The sequence below is a fragment of the Perna viridis genome, chromosome 3 (genome assembly GCF_037379345.1).
Source record: "Perna viridis isolate PV_CMFRI_1.1 ecotype Kerala chromosome 3, ASM3737934v1, whole genome shotgun sequence".
Classification (NCBI taxonomy): Eukaryota; Metazoa; Mollusca; class Bivalvia; order Mytilida; family Mytilidae; genus Perna; species Perna viridis.
In genome coordinates, this window is record NC_142447.1 from 5,994,374 (window position 1) to 6,006,968 (window position 12,595).

Genomic DNA, 12,595 nt, shown 5'->3' on the forward strand with positions numbered 1-12,595 from the left:
AACATTTCAAGAGTATCAAGAGAGGTCAACTCAATCAATTCAGTGTTGCAACAATTATATTCTGTAAATCTTTTTCATGTATTCCAATTGACATGAACCGAATTTTTATTGTGATATTTCACAGGAGCAACATGCCAATTGTCCAATTTCATCACAACCCTGGACTTCGACTTTTTATGAGCAACTCGGTGGGTGTTTCTAGAAAAACAGAGGATGCCTAACCTATCGATGCACCTAGTCTATGCTCCCAGTTTTTAGTGGAGTCCGAGTTGCTCATTTACTTTTTTACTTTGTATGTATTATTTTGGTTATTTTATGTTCTTTGTTGTGTTCTTTTTTCTGTTTTCCATGTCTGGTCTTTGTCCCTGAATTACATTCTTTGATTTCCACTAGAATCTTGGTTCCCTTGATTACTCTTCCTCATTTTTTAATCAGAAAAGAGTGGCAAAGTCTCATAAGTTTCTAAGAACGCATACATACAAAAATATTATTAGTAACATTTTTATTTCATTCTTGTAACAACTTATACTGGTTTATATACAAAGGTTATAATTTATAAATGCTTTGTACAACTTGCATAATAAACCACAACTACCATGTACAATAAATATATTCCCCTTGTAATGAAAAGTAAAATTACAAGTTTGAAAAGTAAAAGGCAACAATGCAGGTAGGTCGTCCTGCCACAGATATAAGGCACCAACCATTTTTATACTGAGGGGGGGGGGAGATTGAATTTCTAGTATTATTTGATTTAGGGAGCAACCATTTGATTTTTATGGGGCTAGGATCAGATTTCCAATCCTGCTTTTTTTTTTTATTTTGAGGTTTGAGGGCATTTAGGTCCTGCCTTTTTATTTTTTCTTAAGGCCTGTCCTAGGCACCATTTCACAAAGCACTCGTAAGACTTACATACACAAAAATCCTTAACCAACCAATGGGACTTATGTCCACAAAAGTCTTAAAATCAAATGGTAGTTCCCTTATATGATAATGAAGAGGATAATGAAATTTGAAACTGCTATAATCATGAAAGCTGCCATTTTATGTCTTTTTTCAAAATAATTTGTTGTTTTTGATAATGAAGTTATCTCCCTTCATAGAATATAAGGAAGTTGATTAAATGCAATTTCTCTTCTCATCAGGGGAACATATCTTGCAAATGGTTAGTTTATATACAGCAAAATTTACAAATTTACAAATCCAAATTATGTCAAACTGAGAGCTCAAAGGCTGAAAACCAAGGGTTAAAAAATCACAACTAAGGCGTAACTGGCCACAATTGAGAACATGCTAACACTAGGAAAAAATCTATGAAAATACATTTGAAGTTCTTACCAAATCAGTGATTTTATTCTGAGTTATCATTGAGTTTATCTAAGAATTACAATTTCATTCTGAATCTATCTAGGAATCTTGTATCAATTAACACAAGAACATTCACTTGAAAGCCCTCTTATACTGTCATTGCCTGAATTCCAACTTAAGTATTAACAGTGAGTCATGAATGTTCGTTGAGTATTGATTAGTAAATGCCTTTCACAAGCTCAAATTCACAAATTAGGCAAATTCACCTTAGGCAAATAAAAACTGCATTTGGTTAGTGCAAAATTATAAACACTTGCGAAACCGAGCATGATAATATCCCTCCCGGTTTACATTTTTAAAAAAAACCTCAGACAAATCAGTTTTGTTTATTGTAAACATTCCAAATATTTATAGCCACCAGATACTTCATGTTTTGTTGAATATTTGATGAATCCCTTAGTAATAGCTTAATTCAAAACAAAAGCATTGAACCTAATAATACTGTATAGCCTGCAATTTTGTGAGTTGCAACTTTTGATGTATTAAAGCAGTCAGTCCGAAAAGGCCTTAATAATATCTGTGAATTATTAACTCCAAGATCTGTGAATTATTAACTCAGAGATCAGTGAACTCCGAGCTAAACAACTTCATGCACCAATCTGCATCCACCATAATTAGAATTTACATAATTTTCATATACTTTTTTGCCTCAAAATTAAACATTTTATACCTGCCAAAATTACCTACAATGAAGTATTTTCCAAGAATTAAAAGTAATTAAAAACCATTTTTATATTTAGCATAAATGTCACTTCAAAGTTAAAGAAAACTAGTAGATTAAAAATTCTAAATAGAAATATACATTTGGTAAAACATAATTGGTAAAACTCCATCAATACTTTTCAAATATATATATATATGGTAAATAGTTGGAAAAAAAATACTATATAGTTTACACCCAATCTTCTAGCAAAGCTATTGATTTACTAGATAAATCTTTAAACAATCTCAACAGTGTACTTCCCTACAAATATCCAAGCTTTAACAAAACAACAGTACATGAGTATCATCAAAAAACAACACACAAAGCTAATAACATAACATAAACTCTCTCTTTCTTTCTTTCTTTCTTTCTCTCTCTCTTCCATTCTACAACAAGATGTTTTCCTAATATTTCAGTCTTATTCTTAGTCTCTCAAATACTCGCGTCTATGGTCTCACACCAGAAAACTCAGAAGCAAGAGGAGGTAATAAAATAACAGCATTGAGTTTATTTTGCGTAATTACTGACATCATTAAAAATCATGACATCATATAGGTACAGTGGATTCTTGTTAATCGTAGAGCCTATTTGTAAGAGAAAAATTATGCAATTAACAGAAATTATCATTTCAAAGGAAAATACCTATTTTTTTCAATGTTTAAGTGAGACTTTTCTTTTATTTAAGTGGGACATATTCATTTATTATGTCAAATTAGATTTCTGCCGTAGTGTCTAGTCAAAAGAAAGAGAAAATGTTGTAAAAACAAAGTTCTTTAGAAAACTGAGATATTTAACTTATGATGTACATGTATCGTTTAACCCATTTTTGAGTAAATTTTGAAAAATTTGAAATTAAGAAGTGTTTTCTAATTTTTGGTCTTGTATTATGCAAATAAGAATTTTTTACATGGATAAGATGGAAAATGTTCTTGTTCTTTGAGTTTCTATGCAATTAACAGGCAAATACAATAAACAGGTATGTATCAAAGTGGAATCCATATTAACAGATAATCTTCTAAGCAAGTACAAAGGAAGAATTTTTGTTACCTATGTTGAATATTAGGGAAAATTATGTTCCCCTTCAAACTTTACAAAGACTAGGTACAAATTCACATAAGGAACATGATTGAAAGTAAATGCATTAACATCTATGTCAGTGTGTATCATTCTTTCAGTTAAAATAAGTAATTAGCAAAAAACATTTCCTCCTTTCCTCAAGTTCACAAACATAAAATCAGTTACACACACGCACGCACACATGCACATATACACTTAACAAATGCACCTATCAACCATAAGAAATGCTCAATATCACAAAAATTCATTATTAATGTCAACAATCAACAGTCACTTGTTTGATTTCCTTCAGTCTGGTTGCCACGGCAGCCACCAATGCAGCACCTTTACCACTTCCGTCATGTGATAGCTGTAACTGGAACTGTAAAAAAAAAAAAACAAACAAATAAAACAAAATGAACTAAAACAATCATAAAAAGTTCATCAATATTTCCTTGGGTTCTTTTTTCAAATCAATTCCTACTTACGTAGGCTGATTTACTAGGTACTGCAATACCTTATGGATGCAATGACAACATCAAAAGTATAGGAAACCTTTCAAGCCAATATAACAATAGCATAAATGTGATGAATTTATTTAAACAAAACTACAAAACTCCAAGACGGGAAAGGAGTCATGGCCATCCCACTATGCGTCACCCAAGTTACATGATGTCTCAATATATGGTCTCCTTCCTTTCATACAAAAACCTCTTGGACTTCATTACATTAGAACTAAACTCTATTCTATACCTCTCTCTCTACTACACTCCCTTTACAAAACAAGTCTTCACATTCCTGTTTCTGACCCTACCTCATCATTACTCACAGACTCCTTAAACCAGTTTGTGTGAAAAGTCAAGATGAAGAAAAACGATCATTTCTTCCACTACTGTTTGTCCCTAGAGATTGAGCTAAACCACATGACTATTCTTGCAAAAACTCTCCATTCAAATATGGTCCTTCTGGTCACATCGTTACGGGATATTTGTCCATCATCGAAAACGAATCTCTGCGTAATATCCTTTCTAAAGATCCCAAGTACCATGAAACGCGCTCCATAAATTGGAATTATAACTATAAAGTTCTTATGGATGCCATGGAGGACAACGCAAGAAAATGGATAAAACGAGAACATGAAGACATTGGTTCTCTGTCAGAGTGGTTAAAGGCCATGAGGTCCTTCATTTAGAAACAAATGAAAGTTTAAAGTAGGTCAATGAATGCCAAGGCTACATCAGTTTTCAAGGACCCTGATGTTGCAAAAACACTGTCTACCATACATGACAAATATGTTGTCGTACCAGCAGACAAAGCCCAAAACAACATTGTTTATGTCTGCAAAACATTTTACATCCATGTTTATTATCAGAGGAAGACATAGAAAATAATAGCAGTGATAAGACCTATACTGCTACCACACTCCCCAAAGAAGAAATTGCCGAAAACCATAAATCTGTGCTATCCTCTTTTGGTCTCTCTACCAAGAATGATGACTGTGATTTACCGTCTATCTACTGGATTCCTTAACTCCACAAGAATCCATACAAACAATGTTACATAGCTGGATCTGCAAAATGTACCACCAAACCTCTTTCAAAACTTTTAACTTCTATACTCACAGCTGTCAAAGAGGGTTTGCAGTCCTACCACAACACTTGTTACTCCCGTAGTGGTATTAATTCAATGTGGATCCTGAAATTTTTCTAAAGATCTTTTGGAGATAATCAGTTCAAGACTATTATCAGAATATAATAGCATTAAAACCTATGATTTTTCAACACTGTATACTTCCATTCCACATACTCAGTTAAAATCTTGACTTAAAAACATTATACATTGTTGTTTTTCCAAAAAAGATGGTACACCTAGATACAAATATACAGTTCTTGGTAGAGATTCCTCATACTTTATAAGAAATAATTCCAAATCATCTTCCAAATATACAGAAGAAGATGTTTACAAAATGCTGGAATTTTTAATCAACAACATATCTGTCCAGTGTGGTAATCGTGTTTCACAACAAACGGTCAGCATTCCAATGGGAACAAATTGTGCTCCTCTACTTGCTGACCTATTCCTTCACTCTTATGAGGCTGAGTTTACAGCTGATCTGATCCGAAAGAAAGAATATCGTTTAGCTAGATCCTTTAATCTCAGTTTCCACTATATAGATGACGTATCATCTTTAAACAATCTTAATTTTGGGGATTTGATACATCGCATCTACCCCAAAGGATACTACAGACAGTGTGAAGTCAGCCTCGTATCTTGATCTACACTTTGAAAAATCGATGGTAAAGGAAAACTATTGACCAAACTATACGACAAACGTGATGACTTTCCATTCAAAATTATAAACTTTCCTTTCATCTGTGGCAACATTCCTTCAGCACCTGCGTATGGAGTGTTCATATCACAACTCATACGTTATGCCAGAGCTTGCCGAGACTACGCAGACTTTTTGTATCGTGCTAGAATTCTAACAAATAGGCTTCTGGAACAGGGTTATGTTGCTACAAGATTGAAGTCATTACTACAAAAGTTTTATGGCCGTCAACATGAACTCGTGGATCGTTACGGTGCATCCATCTGCGCCATGAAAACTGATTTGTTCAACATGTCATAGTTTTCCTTTCCTCTTTTGTCTACCCCGGATTGGACTTTTTATGAGCAGCTGGGCGGGTGTTTCTAGAAAAGCAGAGGACACTTACCCTTCTGGTGCACCTGGTCCATGCTCCCAGTTTTGAGTGGAGTCATAGTTGCTAATTTGCTTTTGTTACTTTGTATGTATGATTTTCGTTACTCTATGTTCTTTGTTGTATATGTCTGTTTTCCATGTCTGGTCTTTGCCCCTGGATTACATTCTTTTGATTACCGCTATAACCTTGGTTCCCTTGATTACTCTTACAACATATGTTTTTTCACATGTTTATGACCAAACTGTAAACCAAAATGTGAAACATATGAAAAAAATATGTTATGGTCAGCTGAATGATGTGTGAATTAAAATCATATAGTAAACATGTTGTATATGAAAGAATATGCTGTGGAATAATATTTGAAAAGAATATTTGTATGTGTGTTTAAAAACACATTCAAAATATGTTTCCAAATGATTTAAATGTATATGTTAAGTCTACCGCTTTCATGTCAAAGCAGGTGAATTAGCTGCATTCAGAAATTTCTCCTGTCTTACTTGAATTTTAGGCTTAAAACTTAAACAAATTACTTAAATCGATCTTGAACCTGTGATAAAAATCATTAATTAACTAACATTGTAATATTAGAAAACATCGTGTGTTATCTTTCAAGGGGAGAGAATGTCAGAATGGTATCAAAATAGATTTTTTTTACCTTTAATCCAGGTCGGACAAGCTCTTTCATTTTTAGACACATGAGGTTATGGAATCGTGGATGAAATCTGTACAGTGATCCATCAACAGCTATTGTCATTGTTGGTTTGTTTATTTTATTGATGAGTGTTGCAAGACCTTAAAAGAAAAATAACCACTTGAACATCTTCAGAAATCAACTTCAGTTGATGTTTATATAAATGTAAGGAGGTAGACTTAGGGTAAGGGACATAACTCATGAAATCAGTGATATGTTTGTGTTATATTCAATTTTACCAGAGCCTCTCAAGCTTTCGTTTGAAACAAAATAAAATGAATCCAAGTTAATTTGATGCTACATAAGACTAATGAAAAATGCTGAATACAAACGTTCCAATGATTTTTACGAGTTGTGTCCCTTACCACACTTCTACCACCTTAAGTAAAGATACATAGCATATGCAAAAAAATTCATTCAGCTTTGAAAATCTATTTCATTTTTCTGAAAGGCTTTAATTTCCACCATCTTATGGCAATTATAACTGAAAATAGTAAGTTGTGTTTTAAAATGCCTAATGAAAACATGCAAAGTATAGATGTCCTGTTCAAGTGGCAGATCCAGATGGGGTACAGGGGGTTGACACCCACTTCCCCTTCTTCAATGGAAAAATAGTCAGTTGCATGTGTTAAATTGACAACAAATGACAAATAGAGTCCCAACACCCTCACTTTTCTGAGGAACCCAGGCTGGCACCCCTCTTTTTCAATGTCTGGATTCCTAGAATTTTTTAAGATACTGTCTTGTTCCTTCCTTTCACTACTGTTCCTTAGTTTTTTCTAAAACATTCTGTCACACAACATGTACAGGGACAATAAAAGTTTCTATAAAGTGTGAAGCCTTCTCCACAGTGAAGGCTGGATAGTGCTATTTTGTTTTAGGTCAAGTATTTACTGCTTGGTGATCGTCTTAATGGCATTTCTGTTTTCAATGATGATTAAAATTACCTGCAGCTGAGAGGAAAGCAGCCCTGGCAGAGATGAGTGTACACACATATTTCACAATTTTACAATCCTCAGAACTGTAACCTTCTAGACCTAACTCATCCAGAACTTGTTTTGTGTTACGGAAAAATTCATCATGATCACTGTAATTTAAAATAACAATTCTAAATATCGTCATTTCCGACATGAATTAAAATCGGTTCACAAAATATTACTTTTAATGACAATTTTCAATACCTATGGAAATATCTCCCTTTGACCATAGAACACCAAGCTTAAACACCTTGTCAGTATTTTTCCTAGATAAAATAAAATGCAAGGTGATTAAGTACATCATCTTATTATTGGTTAAAATTCTCTGAAAGACAAAGTTTGATTTTACCACAGGGCTTGAAACCCAACAATTGGGGAGAAAATGGATGTTACATTCAAGCACTATAACCCTTAATTGAAACTGAATTGTGATTCAAAGATAAAAAATTTAAATGTCTGATTAACCCCTAAAATAACAAAACATGGTGGAATAGCTAGGACCTTCCACGTGTTTCATTTTTAAGTGTTATACATATCGATTTAGGAAATTCCTATTTGAATTCATAAATAATTGCCCCTTATCACCAATCACCATCCCTGAAAAAAAAAAAAAAAACAACCTTGGTGCAATAGTTCTTACCTTTCAATTTCTGACACATATTTGGTATAGAACCTCCCTCTGGAAAACAGTTCACATTCTCTGTCGATACCATTAAACAGTAAACCCTCCATGGTGAGCCTCTCTAGTGTCAAACGCACTATCTCCCCCATGTACATCCCTGATATCATTTTTTCTAATCTATAAAATAGTAATCAAGGGAATTAAGGTTATAGCGGTAATCAAAAGAATGCAACCCAGGGACAAAGACCAGACATGGAAAACAGACATACACAACAAAAAACATGAAGTAACTAAAATAATGCTTACACAGTAACAAAAGTAAATAAGCAACTCGGACTCCACTAAAAACTGGGAGCATGGACCAGGTGCACCAGTAGGGTAAGCAAAATGTATCAAATAACCGAACAGTAAATTATTTCAATGACTTTTAATTTTTATCAAAATTGCTAAAATTGTATTCATTTTGACAAATTTAAACACAAACTATCTTCAGGGAAAAAAATAAAATAAAATATTGACAAAAGTTTGCAAACTATCCTAAAACACAAATTTCTTCATAAGCAGCAACTGACAAAGAATGCAATATCTTAAATATAAATTGCAAATTGTTACAATTCTTTTCTGGGATATAAGTCAATATGACCTGAAAACCAAACACTGAGTATGTCAAAAAATAAAAGGGGGTTTGTGCTATGAAAAGAAGACCACAAACCAAAATATGACAAAAATTCCCATAATGCAATAACTAAGTTATTGTTTGTTTGTTTGTTCATTCATTCTCCCTGAAATGTATGAAATATTGGTCATAGGACGATAAACCATAATCCATCAATATTCATTGTATGATATGAGGACAGACAGGCAGCAATAAACAATAGCATGCTCATCAAATGATTGGGCATTTGAATAACAAAAATTTCAATTATTTATTTCACTAAAAATTGATAGATTTATTTTGCTTTTTTTTTTTCTTCCTTTAGACAATTGGGGCCAAAATTTGAGCAAAGTTTTATCATAGGAGTGTAAACATCTAGCTATAATGTTCCTAGTACCCAGCTTTAAAACCCGTAAGAACATAAGCACTAAAAAATGGAAGTGGTTTTTGCCATATACCAATTTTCCAGTCCCACAGATTTTCTGAACAGCTTGTACTTTTATATCCAAAATGTCCATAACTACACAATTTAAGACTTCTTAAATCAGTTTTTCCAAATTACCATCAATAACTTGTTCAAAGAACAACTTTCTGTTTTGTTTTTGCTATTATCATATCATCCTTGGAAATGGAAAACCGAAAACAAAAAATTTAAAATAATGTGTAAAAACTATGATTTATGTGGTGAAAGAGATCAATTTAAGATGAGTTTTCGTCATTGACAAGAAAAAAAAAACAAGCCATGTTTCCATCCATAAATTTTAAACATAAAGCTAAAAGAGTGCAACTCTTTTATTATATTATATAAGCATTTCTGAACATCATTTATACCATAATTATATCCCATTCCACATTAAAAAGGATAAAATAAAATAAGACTTTTATGGTAATGTTAAGCAAAAAAAAAAAGAAGAAATTTTAGTTAAACTTCAATGACAAAACAAAACAAAAATTCCACCTCAAATTTCCCAGTCAGACAATTTTTTTTCTCATATCAAAATGAACAAAGTTTGATTCTGATGGCATAACAAGACCTTCATTGAAAATATCACAACATGTGACAGACAAGGACATACCATAGTGTAATGAAAGGATAATTGGACAGAGATAAGATTAACTGAAATATGATCATAAGTGCAGAAGAACGCAAAGACTCAATGAATTCCTAAGTGCAAAAGTGTGATAGACTTGATGAATTCCTAAGTACAGTAGAACGCAAAGACTCACTGAATTCCTAAGTGCAGAAGAACGCAAAGACTCAATAAATTCCTAAGTGCAGGAGAATGCAACAATTCAATAAATTCACTGAACTTTTTTTCATGCATGAGTTAAATCTTTCAAAAAGTGTTCTTAGTACATATAATAATTTCATAACTGAAACACCATAACCAATTTTGACTATCCTTTTCATTTTGTAGATTTATTCAATAATTAATTCTTTTCAATTTAATTTCAAAGTTCATAATCAGCAGATTAATATTCCAAATCACCAGTGATTCAATTAAGTGAACTTTACAAGATAAAAGTGTCGCGACATTTTAGCAGGAGAAAGTCCAAGAAAAATTGAAAGTATAGTTTATTGCACATTTTTATTTAGAAATTTATTTCTCAGGGAACTTCTGATAAGAAATGCACTAAGTACTTATGCCCAGAGTAAATATTTAGCCTTATTTGTTTTGTTATCTTAATTAGACAGACCACTGAAATACGCAAAATTTGGAACCCCACAAAAAATTAACTGCTATACTGCATTTGTTTAATACAGACTGATAATAGATTAAAATTCATTGAAACTGGAATGAAGGGATCTTAGATGTCTAATTTAGACCAGTTTGTTTACCAAGGCTTCAATTTATTCAGACTTTACAATAAAAAATTATCCGTATATACATACATTTGTTTTCCAGGGTTTATGGAAAATGTATCTAATTCTCTATCATATTCTGTTCGTATAAAATCCAGACAGCCATTATCACCAAACGCACCCCATTCAGTGTTAACAATAACCTGTAAAAGAAATCAAACCTACCCAATAAAAATCAATAGCATATTACAGAAGAAATGATTATTATACTCCCACTTGAAGTGGGGATCAGGGTATAAAATGATTGGGTTGTCCATCCTTCCATCTGTACGTCTATTACATAGAGGGGTATCCTCCTCTTATCTGTAATTCCTCCTACATTATTGAATGGAATGTAATGAAGCATTCACCAGATCTTTCATAGATACTGAAGATGTCTAGATTTTGATATGAAAATGTGTTTCTTTTTATGCCTCACATAGCAAAACATTGGACTCTGTCATTCTCCAAAATAGATGAGTTGGGGGGGGGGGATCAATTTTTCTAGCTTATATATTATAATCATCATTGGTATAATCTCTAGCTCTATACGTCAAAATTAACAGACATCCATCAAACAGGTCAGTAGTTGTTCTTTCAAATAGTGATTAACCAGTTAAGCAAGGTTATACATAAATACCTAATTTTTGACTTGCTGGGGAAAAAACTGAGGCAATGCCTTCCTAATTGCTTACATAATATCAAACAATTTAGTTCGCCAGAAAACAAGGACATAACAGATATTTAAGAGTATTTCTATCCATTCTCTTCAACAGCACGAACATAATAGTTGAAACCTACTTGTGAGTAACCTTGACGATAAATACAGTAACGTAGAATATCCTCTCAGTCAACACTTTGTAGTACTTTTATGATATCTCGGTGACTCAGTTATAAATCTTGACCATGTAAGTTTACATGTCAGGCATGTTTCATGAGAGTAATAAATGGTTTCGTTACGCTCATGAAATTTTAAGTAGAAGATTTGAAGTCAGAAGTTCACAAACTAGTTTCCTGCATATATAAAAATTAAGTGAAAAAATATTTTAACTACAAATTAGTATGTCTACTAGCTGGTCGATTTTATGTTAAAATATTTGAAACTCTATCAAAATATCCAATAGAGGCAACATAACCAGGACTCACAAAGTAAAACTAAGACCCTGCTGTGGTTTTGGCCCAACAAAGCATCAATTAACTAACCTGCTTTGGGTTACTGATTTCTTCGTCCCACAAACCAACATGTTCCAAATTCTCCATATAGCAAGCATTACATCCAGTGCCAAGAATCAGACCTATCTCACAGTTCCTGTCAGTGTGGGCAGTTGACATTAATGTACCAACAGCATCATTCACAATGGCTACAACTTCAACATCAACATTCTGAAATAGAGAAAAAAAAAGAAATAGTTTTGTATCTATTTTTTTTTCTTTTTGAAAAGTTTTCAATCAGTGAATCGCTAAGTACTGTTTTTTTCTTCAGTTGTAAAATTCAATATACATACATAGATATGTCAAACTCCTATTAATACTCACATATTTTTACATAAAGAATTTACAGCAATTAAAATAGTAGACTTCAAGTGTCTGTGTTGTCTATCCCTTGATAGAACAACTATTACCTGACAAACTAACATTCACCGAAGTTTTAAGAAAACCCTTCAAAAATTGAAGGCCATATCCTGGCAAAACTTCTAAACTAAGTCCTCCTTTCAAAAGTTGGCCCCATCGACAGATTTGTGGAAATCAATGTCTTCCAAAATTTTATGGCTACTAACCATTCACTTAAGTTAACTAAAAAATCTGTCAAGAAAAGGAGGCGCTTTCCAAATGCCATACCTTCTTTGACACAATGACAGATGCACAGACAGACTGGCAGGGCAAAAACATTTCCCCCCCAACAACTGATTGTGTCTGGTATAATTACAAGGTTAAGTATAAGTTGCAAGGAAACATTCTAGTTAAGTAAATATGACCT

General features: G+C 32.8%; 1 protein-coding gene across 1 annotated transcript in view; it reads right to left on the reverse strand.

The window, feature by feature from the left end:
- Positions 1-487: 487 nt before the first annotated feature.
- LOC148620803 (hexokinase-2-like) overlaps positions 488-12,595 on the reverse strand; it is a 40,862-nt gene continuing 28,754 nt past the window's right edge. Inside the window, exons 5-10 of the mRNA XM_088574617.1 lie at positions 11,821-12,000; positions 10,669-10,781; positions 8,138-8,296; positions 7,468-7,607; positions 6,485-6,621; positions 488-3,509 (exon numbers count right to left, since the gene is read on the reverse strand). Coding sequence (XP_088430743.1) covers positions 3,405-3,509; positions 6,485-6,621; positions 7,468-7,607; positions 8,138-8,296; positions 10,669-10,781; positions 11,821-12,000 — 834 coding nt within the window. The 3' untranslated portion in view covers positions 488-3,404. The remainder of the gene's footprint in view (positions 3,510-6,484; positions 6,622-7,467; positions 7,608-8,137; positions 8,297-10,668; positions 10,782-11,820; positions 12,001-12,595) is intronic.